Source organism: Spinacia oleracea, chromosome 6 (assembly GCF_020520425.1).
Source record: "Spinacia oleracea cultivar Varoflay chromosome 6, BTI_SOV_V1, whole genome shotgun sequence".
Taxonomy (NCBI): Eukaryota; Viridiplantae; Streptophyta; class Magnoliopsida; order Caryophyllales; family Amaranthaceae; genus Spinacia; species Spinacia oleracea.
In genome coordinates, this window is record NC_079492.1 from 150,744,004 (window position 1) to 150,763,180 (window position 19,177).

A 19,177-nucleotide genomic window follows, 5' to 3' on the forward strand; every position below is an offset into this window, starting at 1 on the left:
AGATGGCGGTTTACTTAATTGTAAATTATTTTTAACATGAATTACAGTTTAAATAGAAATATAATTTAGAAGTAACCTCTTATGACATCAATTGTGTCTGTAGCTCAGTGGATAGAGTGTGTTGTTTCTATGCAGGAGGTCGTGGGTTCGAATCCTACCTGGTGTGTTTATTTCTTTTTAACCATTTATTAATATTCATTATAAACATTTCTAAATTTAACTTATCAACATTAGTGTCTGTAGCTCAGCGGATAGAGTGGTTATTTCCTAACCAAAAGGTCGTGGGTTTGACCCCTGGCTGATGATTTTTTTTTTTTTTTAACCATTTATAAATAGTACTACCTACGTGATTATAAACCGCTATCTCAGATAGCGGTTTACTTAAGTCAACCGCTACCTGAGATAGCGGTTTAGTGTCGCTTCGTTAAAAAAAAAAGACCGGTTTTAATGCTGACGTGGACGGTATGGTGGGAATTAAGTTAAAAAGTGGCGCATTTTGGGAATTTGACGTTCTTTAAACAATATTGAAGGAAATCGCTCAAGTATCTTAACATTTATTTCCAAATTTCAATTGTGCAATGTCTTAAAACGACGCACACCTTAATTATGATCTGAGTAATCCAGTAAGAAGGAAGAGAGTTCAGTTCACTAAGAAGTGTTTGATGATTAGTGACTTTGTGTAAAATATTTTAATGGAAAATGATTTAGCAAGGATCCGTCAATTCCCGTCCACTCACTTTTTTTTTTTTTTTTTTTGACTTTTCTACAAGGATCCAAACAAAGAAAAATTAGTTTGAAATTGAGGTTTTTTCTTGGAAAATATTGTAGTATGTAGCGTGGACCGTGTGGTCCATTAGATAATGTTTTAGAAGTAAATTCATTAGTTGACAGACTAGTGCATCACAATTCACATCATCAAATTTCTATTGTTTTGACTACAAATGTGCCTACCTCTCAAACAAATTCATGATCTTTCACACCTTCAAATGAACTACAAGCCTACAATATTTGAGATTTGGCAAGGAAGGTAGGAACACATTTTCTTACTGTTAATATAAATTACTCTCTTTGTACTCCAACGATTTGGTGAGTGCGATATTTATTACTTGGTACCTGTCGAGAAACGCGCTTTGACCCATGAAACATCACACGGGATCGAACTAAAAAGGAACCTCACACGCGAAGGAAAGTGTTAAGATCTGACCCATGAAATAACACGTGTGAGAGTCCCACGTTGATAAAAGATGAGAGAGTTAATCACTTAATAAGATCAATGGGCTACTCCCCTTATTGACATATGGTTTTATGGTGGAACCTCCTACAGTCTTGTTAAGTGGACTCTCTCTCTACATGACGGGTGCGGCCCCGCTCAATCGCTCATGAGTATTTGGGCAATAGTGCCCCCCTTCACTAGTTATAACATGACTTACATGCATAAGAGCTTTTCATATTATAGAGGGATTGCAAACAAGAATAGAGACTTTTAAGTTTTAACACATTACACATGTTTTCACTTTCCACTATTAATCGATCCAACTAATCCTTTTTTTTTAATCTTCGGTCATTATTATTTTATTATTATTTTTGGTAAAAAAGGAAAAAAAAAAAAGTATTGCTCTAACATACCTACAAAGGCCAAAGACAATACATAGCAACTAGCTTATGTTATGCAATTAATCAATCTTCGATCATTATCCTAAGGTATAAATGTATAATATAGGGTTGACAAAGACCTTAGAATTAAGTTGAATACAACCTTGTCAACTCAATTCAACAAACCTAAAACTAGCTAGATCGAGAACCTAAATGCAGATTAATCCATAGCCAATATGTGTCACATGTGAGTTGAACGGTCCTCATTATTGTTTTGATTATCAAACCCTTTCAAACAAACGAATTCACGAAGATATAATTTTAGTTGTTGTTTGATTATCAAACTCTTTCATACAAATCAATTAAAGCTAATTTAAAATTCGTTCTGCACGACATTAAACTTAAATTAGTTTTTCTCTTGCTAGCATCATTATTCAATCACAAATTCTTATTTATTCAATCACAAATTCTTATTTACATGGGGTGTATGATAAATATTGTACACCGAAGTTAAAGTTAACATAAAATGCTTAAAAGTTACCCTTATATACATATTTATCTATTATTATTTTTTCATTTTAATAAAAAAGTATTTCTTCAAAATCACTAATAATGTATAAAATTTATCATTTAACCCTTATCGACTTTTTTTTTAATAATATAAAACTTAGAAGAAACCGGTAAAAGTTATGTTGATGTACAATAAATTTATTGTACACCTTATGCCTACTACCCCTTTATTATTCAATTTTATTCTTTGATAAAAATATAAAAACAAGAAATGACGGTGCAAAATAATTAAAGTGAATTATATATATATATACATTTTCCTTTTTTGTTTATTAAATGGATGGCCACTAATACTACTATGGACTATTCCACACGGCCAGGCGCAAAAGCACGCATGCGTGTACATTCATTGGCAAAAAAAAATACAACCAATTGCAATTAGATTGATTAGATAAGATCATAAGATTCACACTTTTGTGCTTTACCCACATTTTTGCATTTTGGACACTTGTTTCCAAAAATTTGCCACTTGTACAAAAGTAAGGAAATAGTTGACACGTGTCCATTGTTCGCATTTCTAGATTGTTCTAATGGTTTATCCGAATCCTTAGTCTAAAATGAGTAAAATTTGGATCCATATTATTTTGATGGTAACATCACAATTACACAAATATGGACGTTTCTAAAGAGATGCCATGTTTGCTAATGGTTCTTTAGTTTTGCCAATGAATGTAAACGCATGCCTGATTTTTTACAAACATTATAGGTAAGATTGTGTTCTGATCAAGAATTTCAACATTGGTTTGATACTCTCTAATTGTCAGTCAAATTGTTTATGAATTGTATTTTGGATTTTGTCAATTTGGCCTTTTTGTTTCTTGGGATCTTAAGGGGTTATAGTATTAGAGGTTACTTTAGAAAAATCTAGATGGTTAATGAAAAATCAAGTGATGATGTATCCAGAAGTATCTTATGCATGTGAATACCATACCAACGAAAAGATGATCAAGATTAATGAAAAATCAAGTGATGATGTATCTAGAAGTATCTTATGCATGTGATATGGAATTATGTAATATCAGACATGAGTAGAAAATTCTAGAAATTAGGATATACTAACTACAAAAATGTTGTATACATAAGTTGAGAAGTGAGCTAATCAATAGAGCTCCCACAAAATATGAGGGGTAGAAAAAAGGGTCTACCAAAGCAAATAGTGTTGTACAATTCTTATTAATATAATCAAGATATAAAATACAATTTGTTATATTATTCGGGTCCATCAAAACTTCCGCGTGCGTCCTCAAATTTCTATAATAGAGTCTATCTTAAATAATTTAATTTGTTTCCCCTATTGTATGTTGGTGTTCTTTTGCAAAATAAAATTGCTTAGGCCATGTTCTATTCGACTTATTTTTACTTGTTTTAGACCTTCTTCGTGTTATACGGAGTTTGAAAGAATTCCTTTCTCTTAAGAGCAAGATTGATCGTGAATCAGAAGATGAAGATGGGGAAGGACCATCCCAATCATCTGAAGAAGAATAACCTGAAAAATCACCCTTCCCATTTGGTACTAACAAAACTTCTCTAAACACACGAAACTTTGACTTATTTCAGACAAAATAAATTCAAATAATATAAGTTCAGCAAAAATAAGTTTTTTTTCAAATATTTTCACACACAAATACGTTTATTTCAGATAAAATAAAAAAAAAATTCAGATAAAATAAGTTCAGTTAAGTTCAGATAATATAAGTTCAGTCAATATAAGTTTAGTCAAAATAAGTCCAATAGAATGGAACATTCCTTACACACACAAAAAAAAAGAAAAAAACAAGTGTATGCTAATTTATTAAATGACTATTATATCACTTTTCTATACTCATTTATTTTAGTTCTCAGTTTCTCACATGGGAAATGATAAATCCAAGGAAGAATTTTACTTCATCCAAGGAAATCAACTTTAAAAAAATGTGGATTTCCTTGGAAGAAGTAAAAATTTCCTTGGATTTATCACTTCCCTTCTCACATACCACCCCTTTTATTCCCACCCTAATATGTGAAATCAATACCTTAACTTCTGAAGCAGTTACGGTGGTGGCAGAGTTTGGAAGATCAAGTTCGACTTTCTTTAGAGATCGTGGGATTTCAGGCATCTGAAATGATCAAGTGCTGAAATTTTAATCCGCCATAAATGATTACAGTGTTTTGACAAGTACCTTAAATAGAATTTAATGTTCTAAAATGGATTTAAATTAAGATATTATGTTTAATTAACGTTTTAATTTAAGTTCCTTAAATTTTGATGTAATCCATATTTAATTTATTATTTAAAATTATTATTTAAAAAACATCAGCTTTGATCCATACAACTCATTTAATCATGTATCTTATCAATTTCAGCTATACACACTACAAAAACATAGGGTATATAACAACGGAATTTTAGAGACGGGACATATATGTTTCTAAATTAGAGAAGGAAAAAGAATATTCTGTCGTTAATATATTTATTTTATCAACGGATGTTAAGTATCTATATATAGCTAAATTTAGCAACGGAAACCTAATTCCGTCCATAACTTATATACGGAAATTTAAATATGTTTCTAAACTTATTAAATCCACATTTAATTTATTATTTAAAACAATTATTTTAAAAAACATCAGCTTCGATCCATACAACTCATTTAATCATGTGTCTTATCAATTTCAGCTATATATCATATTTTCGTTTCAACTAACTTATCAGTTTAATCTCTATTTCAGTTAATGTTGTCCGAACGGAGCCCCACACAAAAATGGAGCAGTTAGAAACCCCAATTTGGAGTTATTGACTTGGATTACTAAGTAATTAGGAGAAAAATTCAATGTCGAGCCCTCTCCTTTGATTGTTGATGCCAAATTTGCTACATTTAACTTACTGTTCTTAGTAATAAGTCCTTTGGTACAAGCCCTAAGGTTTCTTTTCTAAGTAACTTGTTGTTTTTCCTGCTAATTAAGTATTTGCAAAAAGAATCTTTAGACTATTCTAAACAATATTAACGATTAATTAATCAGAAGGCAACTGGAATTGGTACTACTTTATTGGACGCATGTTTGACAAATGACACTAAGTTCTATCAATTTCTTCATCAAAGAACATTATTAAGTAAGTATATCCGAATGTTACAAAACGTAACTTACACTTAAAAATATATAAAACATGAAATATAAGCCATTGTTTTATTATAAAGAGACAAAGTAGGTCTCTGTCAGTCAGTCTGATTAAATATATTATGATCCTACGTTATGTTTTATCTGCATCAATTACGTTTTTTGTTTTACTTGGTCATCTAACAAGTAAGAATCTATCATACCATGTTTTACAAGAATTTGTCTTTTTTATAAGAAAAATAACCAAAACTTGTAGAATTACAAGATCACGTTTCATATTCACCTGATGATTTTCATTTATTTTTTCTGAAACTATCTTATCTAAGCTTATCTAAGTTTATCCAAAAACTATCAAAGCTTACTCTTTAATTATAAATTGTACTTGGTAACTCCTATATTCCTAGACTTATCTTACGGAAGTGTGTTTGTAATTGATGATAAATGGTGGTAATTTAAGTTAATAATACATATAAAAAAATGGTGTCAATTTGGTAACAAAAATGACAAATTATTGGATGTGAAGCCCTCTCATTTGGTTGTCAAATACTAAATTCAATTAAAATTATCATTAATGAAATTATTATGTACTAGTAGTAGTATATAATTACAAATTACAAAAACATCCATGCCTTCTTTTTAATTAAGGACGATGATATAGGTCGCAAGTTGCGACAACAAAATGTTGTCGCAATCTTACGTGTCGGCATTTCATTGGTACAAATAAGCACCATGTAGGCTACACGTCATCAATTTATTTTTACTATCAATTCAATATTTTTACTATGAAAATATATAAATAAGGCAGTCTACATTTTACTTTGCATGCTCTTTAAGTTTACCAATTAAATGTCTACATTTTACCGTTTGTTTTGGGTTCCTTTGACTTGTGTTTTCTTTTACTTAGGGGTCTGCCCCTCGATCTTCTTTCACCCAAAAAATAAATAAATTATTTTATGTAAATAAATATTTATAATTATACATTACTTTAAAATATTGTTTTAATTTTAATGATTAGGTTAGTTTTAATTAGGTTTACACGCAGTTCATCGGCCTACAGGCGCACAATCATGCATCATCATCTCATTAGATTAGTAATTTCGGAGAGGAAGAACAACACTTCAAGTGCCGTATAAACCCAATAAACAAATAAAGACGAAATTCTTTTCCTAATTTTTTATTTTCTAATGTACTGTATTTTTTATTTTCTAAGTATAAATTAGTAATTTATTTTTTTATTTTAATTTCCTATATCATATAAATAATTAAAAGTATTTTTTTTTTCTAATATCCTATACAAATTAGAATTATTTTTCTGAAATAAAAAATTATATTATTCAATTTGTAAATTAGAATATTAAGATTTTCCTACCTTTTTTATGACATGTATAATAGGTTATATAATCTAAATATTTTAGTTTCCAAATACATTTATGACACATAGACGTGCCATGTCACCACTGTGACACGGCTTAAGGGTCGCATGTTGCGACCTTTATCATTTCCGTTTAAGTAAAGAGTTATGATGCTTAACTTGCTAATTAGTGTGTTTAATTAATTAGTTTAAGTAAAACACAATGCATGTCATTATCTTAAAACCGTACGAATAAACCTGACACCTGCCATGTTCTTATAATATCCCCAACATTCGGAATGATTAATAATAAACCACGTCAAACATCTTCAACTTATTTGCAACAATATATTAATTTATCTTGATGGAATGTTCAATCGACAAAATATTCTCACTTGAACCTACTTGTTACGTTGTCAAATCGTTCATAATATAAAAATTATTAAAATATAACATAATCCACAAGACTGTTTTATGTTGTCCGTCTGATTTTCTTTTTTACAAAAGAAATAAAAAACTCTTAGCATAAATTACAATTGCCCCATGGATAAAAAAACATACTCACCAGTCGTGAAATACTTGACACATTGATTTGACACACATGTAAAATTGATATTTTTCTGGTGCGAAATGAGCCACTAGGGCAACATTAATAACAAGTTTAGACAGAGATTCGAACCTGAAACTTATTATATACAGACCATGAATTTTAACTATTAGATCAATATCTCATTAGTTGTAAAATTTATAATAGAATAGAAGTTCATTCCTTAATTAAGATTCACTACAATAATTTGTATCTTTAATGACAACCTAATAACGCCGGGTTAAAAATCCCGTTGTAAAAGTGTTTTGCGACGGGGCTAATAACCAAACAAAGACGGGAACAACCGTCGCAAATGTCTTTTCCGACGGAATTTTCCATTAATGACAGACCCCTTTTATGACATAAAATCCCGACATTAATGAACGATTATTAATCAACGGTTATTGGCCTTTAACGACAGGATTTCCCGTCGTTAATGATACAATTTTTTTTGTACGTGATTGTAACATTGAGTTGGTCCTAGCTAGTTATTTATAACCACAATTATAAGAAAAGTATGGTGACATTGCTTAAAAGATTTGACCCATGTCGGGTAAAACTTGAGCTATTACTATATAGTACGTGTTTGAGTCGTTACAGGATCAAAATCCTTACAACTGGGATAACTTGAAGATATGTTCATACATAAATTTGTACTAGATTGCTTGTACATTGGTATACCATTTTTGTAGCCTACACATTTAATTTTTTTTAATTATTTGTTACATTTTACTTTGCATGCTCTTTAAGTTTACCAATTTTTAGGCCATCCGTATGATAGTTCCACTTGTGCTCCTCACAAAGCAATGGGAGAGTATACATCTATGTTAACTTAAACATACATTTCATGCATATTTCACACTTACAAACGTTATTGGTTGCTCCTTTTTCAAAAAAATAAACTAAACCTTCACTACAAAAAATTGTACCATTAACGACGGGAAATCTCATCGCGAAAGGCCAATAATCGTTGATTAATGACGGGATTTCCTGTCGTGAACAGGTCATAAAAAGGGGCCGTCGTTAATGGAAAATTCCGTCGTTAACCCGTCGTAAAAAGACATTTGCGACGGTTGTTCCCATCTTTGTTTGATTGTTAGCCTCGTTGCAAAAGGCTTTTGCGACGTAATTTTTAACCCGTCGTAATTAGATTATCGTTAAAGATACAAATTCTTGTAGTTATTAGTTATTGATGCAGAGATACTTCAATTTGCTTGCTTGTAAGTTGTAACCATCTTGATGTATATTTCGACTTTGAAAAAAAAAATCGAGTGTATAATGTCTGGAGTATTTAATTATTTTGTGTTACGGAGTAATACATATACGGTGTACCCTAATACAAATATCATATATGGATATACCATTGTTCGATAATTATTTGATACGCAGTAGTTTAATTTCAGATAAGTGCTAGAGTTAAGTTCAAATTATCTTATGCATATCATGAAAATTTTAGAGTTACACATGAGTCACTTAACAATAATGACGCCCCAATAACCATTCTGAAATAAGTACCCGGTATATATAGAGTTCAAGGAGTCAATGTGTACCCTAGGTGTTATAACTTATAAGTACAAAGTAATTTATCTTATTTTTACTTATTTGATGAAATATAAGTTTAATTAAGATTAGATAAGATCAATTCAGGAAACAATAATAATAAAGGCTACCAACTTACCAAGTACGCAACACAATTTATATCTAAAACAATTTTGATAAGTGCTAAAAAGTCGTTCAGCTAAAAAATAGGTGAATAATCTTACTAAAATGTTAATATTGGCTCAAAATCAGGAAAAAAGAGAAGTAAAACGACATATGTCACTCGCATCAATAATGAAATGCGAAAGTAATTTTATGATACTATATTTGGTGAAATCTTTGACGAAAAAAATTTAAATGGTAAAATTGATGTAGAATGAAGAGGAGGCAGTAAATTAAGGGGGTTTTTGACTCGCAAATATTTGGTACTCTATGTGTTTGTAGGTTTGGAATGAGCAAAACCATACAGCAATGGTGTGTATAAGCCTTGTACAAAACTTCCGAGTACAAAACCAAATGTGTGGTATTATGAATAAAATTCTAACTTGTAGGACTTTAATTTAGAGCTGATCAACATGGACCCGGCCCATTGACCCGACGCAAAAAATACCGGGTTTTGGGCAGAATATTTTGGCCCGATTTTTGGGTCCGAACCGAAGTTTTTGGAAAAAATGCGGGCTTTGGGCAACGTAAACCCTTTTAGTTATAAATTTAGTCTGGCCTAAAAAGCCCGCTATTTTTGGCCCGAAATAGCAGGTTTTTGGCACAAAAAAATGGGCCTGAAGTTTAGCCTGGCCCGACATAATGGGATTATTTATGTGCCCTCGGTCCGGCAACCCGGCCCAGCCCACATTTTGATCAGGTCTACTTTAATTTCATTCCTGACTCCAACCCTATCACTTCACGAACCAAACAACCCCTAAGTGGAAAAAAATCACATCTTCCGTTTTAGACATCTGTCAATCATAGGTGAATTAGTGTCCTTGAGTAGTGATTATCAGGTGAATTGAAGAAAAACTTGCATAATTACAACTTTTGCATCATCAAATTAAAAAGCTAAATAGCGACTAAGGAACTACCATGGTTACAATGGTGTTACATAATTACTTGATTAGTGCTAATCTGCCGACAAATTATACTTTAGTCAGCTAATTAAGATAAGGATACTATGAGCTTCATTACTTTTTAACTTTTAATGATGCATATGCCGCTTAAGGGAGGTCTCGGGTTTGAGTCTCACCGTATGCAAAAACTCTTGTTGGGAGACTCACCCACCATAAGCAAGGTGTGCGATCCGGGTCGGATCCGGATGTAATCGAATCTAAACACCGGTGAACCGGGTGTACTATGCGTAAAAAATGTCAAAACTCTAGATCATTGTAGAGTGGGGTTAAATTTTCAAATATAAATCTTACAATTTTACTCGATAATACACTCATTAGCGTAGAACCCAAACTAAATTCAAGAAAATTTTGGTAAATCTTAAGGAACACTAATAATATACACATTTATTGAAAGTTCAAACTAATTTTATGGATCCACGTTTCTTTCCCCGTATGCTTCGTTTGAAGATTTACCCCCGACAATAGAAAGTAAAAACCGTCCCTTTTCTAATTATAATATTATTTGTAACTTGCAAGTAATTAAAAGAACAAAATTGACCATTATGAAAGCAAAATCAAATAACTCAGACGGGAATCAAAGACATTATAGTATTTCCGAAATTTTTCAAGAACATTGATCATTATCAAAGTATAATCAAGTAAGTATGATCCTTTTCACGAAAATGATGCTTCATCTGAAGCTTAGTTTATGACAATAACTAAGAAGAGGCGGCAACCCCTCTTTGGTACAGGGTAAATCTTACTCCCTCCGTCCCGGAATACTCGACCCGGTTTGACCGGCACAGAGTTTAAGGGACTTGAATTGACTTATTTAATTTAATAGGTAGTAGTTGATAGTGGGGTATTATTTTAATGTAGTTAGTGGGAGGTGGGTTAAGAGGTGGGGTTGGGGGAGAGTAGGGGTTGAATTTTTAATTATTTTTTGTATGGAGTAGGGGGTAAGTGGGTTAATAGAGGTGGAGTGAGAAATAATATAATATTGTTAGAGTATTTCCATTTTTAGAAACAGGTCAAGTATTAAGGGACGGCCCGATAAGGAAAACATGTCAAGTATTCCGGGACGGAGGGAGTACTCTGTAATGTATACCTACAGATGACCGCAGGTCGGGTCAGGTCAGTCCGGGCTGGGCTGGGCTTTAGGTCAAGGGCCAGCCCATATCAAGCTCGTTTATATCAGGGCGGTCCGAGTCGATTTTTTCAAAAAATAGGGGCCAAGGGCTACGTGACAGGTCGGGCCGTCATGACTAAGCTTAATTTTATTAAATGTAACCTGTTTTGTCGTGGCGAGTAGACCTTGCCTTGCTCCCGAAAATGCGGCTCAAGCCCAGTCTCACCCACAACTTTGTGCCCATGCACGTCAACTCGGGCCCAAGGCTAGCCCAACCCACAACCATCTTTAGATGCGCTTATTTAACATGGACTAATGATCCACCTTAACCAATAAGAATCATGCTAAGAGAATAACACCGTCTCAATCTTAAAAGAGTAGTCATACTACATTAATTTCTTGCAAAGGTTACATCTTGTGAGAGCAAAATCCTCTTCCAAAAAAACCTAGTTTTCTCATGTTGGAGCGGAATTTCGACATGTTGTAAACACATCACAGGGGCATTTTGTGTATCATTCATTAAAAAGAAGGTACCATTTCGTTAAACGGAGTACCATTACGATAAAAACATGTACCATTACGATAAAAACATGTAGCATTTAAATTCAACGTATTTACAGAAATGCCCCTGTGATGTGTTTCAAACACATCACATATTCACAGCATGCCGAATTTAATTCCTCCATGTTCCACTACATGGTGTGAAAAGGGTGAAATCGATTTTCTATTGTTGAGAATTTTCCAAGGGTATACAAAGGAACTTAAAAATGAAACTTGACTTTTAATCAAGTAGCTTCCACTAAACTATAATTTCATTCAATTGTTTTCCTATGAACCAAATACAATAACTCCTTTAAAATTGAAGGATATTAAGGTATAAGGGGAAAAAAAAACTCTATTCTCAATTGTTTTCCTATTAATTTCATTCAATTGTTTTCCTTTTTTTTTTGAATAAACCCCAAAGGAGGGAGACTAATTTGATACATCAGTTGCAGCAATATTCAGGACATTACAAGGAAAATCACACTCCCACTTTCTAGTCCAAAACTCCCAAGGTTGAAGATGGGCTAGATCGTGAGCTAACTTATTACCACTACGTTTAACAAAGGACCAAACGACTCTATTAAAATTAGAACATATGTTTGTGGAAGAAAACTAATCTTAGGTTTACCGTCATTTTGGATATAAACACCGCCAAAAGACTAGTTACAAGGGGTTCACTATTGCTAATTTCATTTGATTTAGGTAGACAAGAAAGAAAAAAAACATCAAGCCAGATCAACATCTTGCAATGAACATAATCCAGCATTATGTATTTAGGGAGATTTTGCTACCAAAAAAAACAATTACAAGAAAATTAATGCGATGAGTTTCTACAAGCAGAACTATAACAGTTTTGCAATATTAATAATTCAATATTTGGAGCACAACTATAACGATGACAATATGACCGAATCAACTGCACAACTTTTTTGGGAAGTACCATAAACTAATGCTGACAATATGCAACATTAGCAGGCAACAATCTCTAGATCCATCCTATAAGATTAAGATGTGTTCTACCTCAAAATACACGTTTCGTTCTAAATCAATGTATGACATTCAATTCAACTAGCTCCTGTCTAGCAATATATAATAAAAGTTAAGCTCAACAATGTGCATGAACTAAAAAAAGGCCACGGGTGCCAAAGTTTAGTACCTCCACTGATTCTTTGCCATCATGTTCAATGAAATGTATCTTCACCATTAACCAGCAAACTTGCCCATCATCTTAGATATTATGGGGGCCACCTTGGGATTTGCTTGGTGCTTGGCTAGATTTGCTGGGTTCTTCATTACTGTAAGAATACCAATTCAATGGACATTTTCAGAAACGTGATCATGGGGATATCTTCAAATCAAATGAGAAAAAACAGGATGCAAATCGTAGACATTAAAAGACTTTTAGGCTCTGAATAGGTCAAAATAAGTTCAGATAAATTCAGTTAATATAAGTTCAGAAAGATTTTTTCAGACAATATTATACACAAATAGTCAAAGTAAGTTTTTTCCAGATAAAATAAGTTCAGTTCAAATAATACAAGTTTAGACAAAATAAGTCGAATAGAACGGAGCCTAAGTGATTGTAAACAAACACTACGACAGAATATGCATTATAAACCCTTCATGCATCAAATTTGGCAAATCATTCCTTAAGATAGCAAAAAAAAGAGCATACGAAAAGTTAGACCAACCGTATAAAACTATACAATCAATTTTACGGACAGGCCAAGCCCAATTTTTGAATAAGTTTCAGACTTCCAATTTGGGAAAATAAGCATTTTGGCAATTGAGTCTTAACCTACAACATTTACCCAAATCTATGGAGAGAAGACCCAAAATTCAATCCCAGCATTTAGCTTTTGGTCAGAACAACAAATATAATCACAGCAATTCAAAAAATGCTGGAAAACATTTATCCAGATAAAGACTGTAAAATAATCTCATCGTCCATCATTGGCTATAATTCTCCCAAGTCCCACCAGAGGAAGCAGAAATTTAACAAAGAAACTTAAAGAGGAAAGTTGTACAATCTGCATACAAACTAAGCTTTGTCTACTGCATGCAAGAAATACGAAAGCACAAATTAACCTAGATAGGCTAGATAATCCGATACATTAACTAACTTCTCTTATTCCATTTTACTCCATACGTGTCACTGAAGCAATCAATTGAATACTATAAATCATAATAGGAGTTGAACAGAAACCCAAAGCTAAACTACACAACTACAGCCCCAAGGAAGCTTTTTGTGTCTCCAGAATTCAATGTAACAAATGGAGAGAAACAGAAGTGAAATCTCTGAACCAACAGTCACACTCACAGCTCACAATAAGGTCCCGTCTGGATTGGGGGGAATGGGGTGTAACAATTAATGGGGTAATACAAATGGGCGGGTAATTTGAGATGGAATGCCACATAAGAATGTCCAAGGTTACCCTACATATTTTTCTTTGCAAAGTTTCGTAATGAGTCACAAGGTGATGAAGAGTGGTCAAGAAAATAATGGAAGGAAAAAACCTGTACGCTAGTGCAGGACTGCAGGTGCATTCTATCATTAAGTATTACTTTGGTCAGTCACAATTATTCAAATTGGACATTCCACAAAAAATTATGAATAAATCCATTCCCAGTCCTCAAAATTATGACCTTGTAACAAACAAGTTCATACGTCGTGGTAGTATTATTCAATCACAAAATCTGTGAGTTCAATGATTGGTGCAATAACCACATCAGCAAAAACTAAATGACATTTGTACTAACCATCTTGGAGAGCTGCCATGACCTCTGGATCCTTGAAGGCTGCCATCAATTCAGGATCCTGATCCAAAATGGGAAAAATCATGTCATTTAAAAAAATAACAGGCACAGAGAAACAAGAGCTATCAATAACTAAACAGGCAAGGTATTACATTTAAGATTTTAAGGTGCCTATCTATATACAAATAAGAGCAATTGGCAAATCATCAAAATAGAAGTACCATTAAGATCGTTTTTCTATAGCAAATACTTCCAACTCACATTTAGTATTTTGCTGAAATCGATATTTCCCGGCATACCGCCAGGCATACCTCCAGCCGCCCCGGGCATGCCTCCAGCAGCACCAGGCATACCTCCAGCCGCCCCAGGCATGCCTCCAGCAGCTCCAGGCATGCCTCCGGCCGCTCCGGGCATGCCACCTGGAAAACCTCCAGGCATGCCTCCTGGGAACCCTCCAGGCATGCCACCTGGGAACCCTCCGGGCATACCACCGAACATTCCAGGTATACCCCCTGGGAACCCTCCAGGCATGCCACCTGGGAACCCTCCAGATCTACTTGAAGATGACTTTTCCTCCTCCTTGGCTTTCTCATATGCAGCCTAGAAAAGAACATCTGTACGTTAGTTGCACAGTAAACACGATAATATAATTTCTTAAAAAGAAAACAAAAAAGAAACCTGTGCTTTAGCCTTTCTGCGCTGTCTTTCGCGCTGAACCCTTCTTTCTTCTCTTTCCTTGCGAAGCCTATCATATTTCCTCCTGTGCTCTTCAATCCTGTGAGCATTAGGCTCAACCTGGTAGGCCAATATTTCAGGGGTGTCAGAAACCTAATTCCCTTAAACATACGTTGAAAGACCAATAGAATTAAAAAAGGATGACGCAAAATACTTCTAGCTTTTTATTATTCTTTCCACGTTATAAAATTCACTATTTTACATTCTGGCTCCTTGAGAACAAAATCTTTACCAATTTTCATGTATCTAGTAAGCTAGCATCCACTGAGTAATCTTTAAACCAATTTACAACTTATTATCAGTCCACTCACATATTACAAAAAAAAGATGGTTTCGCGGTCTCGCCCTCTCCTAACACTAGCAACATACATTGGTTGTGATCATAACCGCAGCAATGGTTTGGTTAGAGAAGTTTAAAACCCCAAATGTTGCGAAATCATTGCATTAACATTATGATAACTGGTTATAAATGCCTTTTTCATGTTAGGTGAATGGCTATATGCTGGTGTACAGAACCCCTCTAAAACTTGCTAACTGCTAGGACAAACACCTTAAAAACTTGCTAACAACTAGTTAAACCTGCTAACTTCACTACCAGCTTATTGTTAAACAAGGTACCATTCATTTGAAGCAAGCCATCCCTTTTAGCTAGAAATAGGTACTGTTACTGTTGGCCTTCTCAACTTCTTACACGAAGAGAAATCCCTTTGCATATTTTGACATAAGAATGTTAAAATTGGGATGTCAAATAAATCATAACAGTCATGTCAAAGAGAATTTGCAGAATCAGAGTTCAAAAGGGGTCGCACCTTTTTCAGCACTGCATTTATTTCTTCATCATAGTCGAGCGTTGAAGCCACATGCAGATCCTTTGCAGCCTCTGCCCATTGACCAAGCATTGCTCTTGCCATCCCACGAGATTTGAACCCTTTAGCAGAATCAGGATTTATCTGGCCAAAGGCATCTACAATTTTAGAATTCTCAAAGCTGCACTAGGAAAAGCGTGAAAGGCTAGAAAATCACATAAGGTGCTGCCAAATCAGAAGCACAATGTGCAAACTGAGATGTGGTAGGTAAGGCAGATGACTATCTTTTCAACATGTAAAAATACACAGTGGGCAGGTAATTACTCTATGAGTACTACAACCAGAATATTTAACCTCAGCCACATGCATTGTAAAGGTTTTTGGGCTTAGCACAACAGTGACATCCACAAAAGTAGAAAATTTTATGCATTACCCATGAAAGTGGTCTATAACCGTTAGCGCTATGGCGGTAAGAGATCTTAAATTCCAACTACAACTTTGAATGAACAGATTCCAGAATTCCAGTACATATATATGCAAACCATTAGATAACAATCATTCAGAAATGCAAGCAGGGAGTTTTCTGTAATCACTATTCAAGCAGGACTTACCTCCAAGGCAGCAGTGGCATCTCGGATAGCTGCATTTGGCTTCTTCATCTTCACATACACACTAGCTGTGGAATAGCAGATAGCACATCAATAAAACAATAGAATACCAACGAACAGTAGAGTCAGTAAGAACAACATCAACATATAACCTGAAATGAAGCATGACTTTTTTTACCTCTAGTAGCATACATAATAGCTGACGGATTGAGTGTTATAGCTGATGTCAAATGCTCAATTGCTTCCTCTGGCTTACCTAATATCCCAAACAACACACATAAACATGACAAGGGATGGCACAAAAAAGCATCCATTATAATTTACAGCAAAATTCACAAGATTACCTTCAGAAATTGCTTCCATTGCCTGCATTTTTGCGTCTTGAGCCGCCTCACGGTTCTCATCTGTGACTTCAACAGAAGAGTCACCCATCTACAAAAAGATTTGATACCAATATGAGCTATAATATATTTACAAACATAGGACCCCATTTTGTTACTCAAATAATACATTCATAAACATCATTCAACTTTCAGCATATGCTAAGGACTCTATAGTAGACGAGATTTCACATTTGAATTTCAATAATAATACCCAATGCCTAACTACATTTTGGTAATCTTTTGTTTCCAATAAATAAAGAACACCATTTTCACCTTTCTCTTAAATCATAAACCACCTCTTCGCAATGGTAAATGAAGTTATGAACACTATAAAGAAGTCTACTTGTCTACAACACATCTCAATAAATGGAAAAACTTACAAGGACATTTAGATGTCTTTATGTTCTAAAAACTATTTTACTTCACCTAAATTCACAAAATAATCTTGACATGCTCCATAAACTCCCCCAACACCTGGCTTTGATAGGGCGTAACTTGCTCAAAAGGAATTTAGGTAAAAATGGCATGGTGTTCTAACAATTCATGACTGATTCATCAAAACTCCAATCTCCATCATACCAAGCAACAACAATTTTCCAGCATTAAACCAGTAAATTTCGCGTCAAACAGTTCAACACAGTGAACATATACATAAAATCTCACATTTCCAATACTTATTCAGCCAAATGTATTAAAAAAACAAAAGGAATAGACCTTTTGAGGAGGATCATTATCAGGCTCAATGATTTCGCCTTCTAACTCAACATCAGACTCAACAATTTCATCCTCCTCCTCTTCTTCTTCCTCTACTTCTTCAACATGTGGCTTCGCATCCGCCACATCCTCGTCACTCTCTTCCTCAACATTGTATTTCTGAAACCACATTTTCAAACAATAATTTACCACACTCAAAGTCTCAAACCAAAAAAAAAAAAAAGCGCAAACAGGCGATAAATCGAAAAAACCCTAGAAATTTACAGATTTGTCGGAGGAAGAAGTCGGAAGCTTCGCTCCAAGACTGAAACCAAAAATCAAAAACAATTAGAGATTCATAAGAGAGAGAAAACGAAAAGATTAGGTATTTTACCGGAAATGGTTTTATTACCTTTCGATGTAGTCGCGGAAGAAGGAGAGAGAAGGATCATAAAGAATGGAAGGGTTGGATTTGCAGAGATCTACGAATTGCTTCAATTGATGTACGTCTGATTCCTCCATTGTTGCCATCTTCGAGTTTTTAAGATCTGATGAAAATTAATCAAACAAATGTGTGCTATAAATAAGGGTTTGAGGTTGAAGATGACAAATTGTAATAGTAGGGTTTTAGGAGTGATGAAATGGAGTTTCTCTTGCTCAAAAGATAATTTCCCAATTCCCACCACCGCACCACGTATTCAGGCAATTTTTGCAAGGTGTAGTCACTAAAATGATGCATAAAAGTCACTAAAATGATGCATAAAATATTAAAATGGCCATATTACGAGGAAGTCTTGGCCTCAAGTGATTTGTGTCCATATGGACACAAGGGGCTTGTAATTGGTACACGCTAATTTGGTATTCGTAGTAAAATTAGTATGGTATTGGTATACTAATACATTGCTAAAAATTACCAATACAAATTATTTGTGTTATTGATACTGACATATGCTGTATTGGTACTAAAAATAATTGTATTTGAGTCACTTGTGTCCATATGGACACAAGTCACTTGAGGTTTAGCAATCCTCTCATATTACCGTATACGTTGATACTTGATACGCATTATACACGTCTTATGTCGTCACGTGTCAACGCATATGCATGAGTATGTGATAAAATCATACAATGCACGAGAATAATTGAAACAACTCTAATTAAGTGAACTTGGTAGAATTATATTTTAACTACAATCTATTGAAATTGTAGTCTATCAATAAAAGGAATATCCCTACTTTATCTCCCATTTTGTACATCTTCTCGTTCAATTAAAAATTGAAAATTCCAAGAGTTCAACCTAACTAGTTTTGGACTCTTGGCGATTACTAATTTTTCATATTACGGTTCTTTACTCCTTTCAAAGATAACTTATTTTATTATGTTTGTTTTAATTTACCAACTACTATCATGGAAGTGGGCTTAAAAAATGGCCAGTTCCCCTAATTTTATCGAACAAATAACATCCATAAGGCCCAGACCAATCAAACGAGGTCATTTGGTTGATCGTAGAAAGTAGAACTTCTTAGGAACAAGATTTTCATATGTATAAACATTTCCTAGGAAGTGGGTGATATTGTTTGGTTAAGAAAAATGCTAGGAATACACTTGGTGTGCATAGGTATCTTGCACACCACCAATTACACAATGTCACCTCACAAATCCCACTAAAAAAAATAGAGGAAAAA

General features: G+C 33.9%; 1 protein-coding gene across 1 annotated transcript; it reads right to left on the reverse strand.

The window, feature by feature from the left end:
* Nucleotides 1–12,337: 12,337 nt before the first annotated feature.
* On the reverse strand, nt 12,338–18,258 carry LOC110795226 (FAM10 family protein At4g22670). Its single transcript, XM_022000226.2, has 11 exons — nt 17,905–18,258; nt 17,778–17,817; nt 17,514–17,672; nt 16,761–16,848; nt 16,595–16,672; nt 16,420–16,484; nt 15,812–15,952; nt 14,946–15,062; nt 14,529–14,867; nt 14,271–14,328; nt 12,338–12,805 (listed from the first exon to the last, which is right to left on the reverse strand). The coding sequence occupies exons 1-11, from the start codon at nt 18,021–18,023 to the stop codon at nt 12,714–12,716; spliced, it is 1,296 nt and encodes a 431-aa protein (XP_021855918.1). The 5' UTR covers nt 18,024–18,258; the 3' UTR covers nt 12,338–12,713.
* Nucleotides 18,259–19,177: the final 919 nt, after the last annotated feature.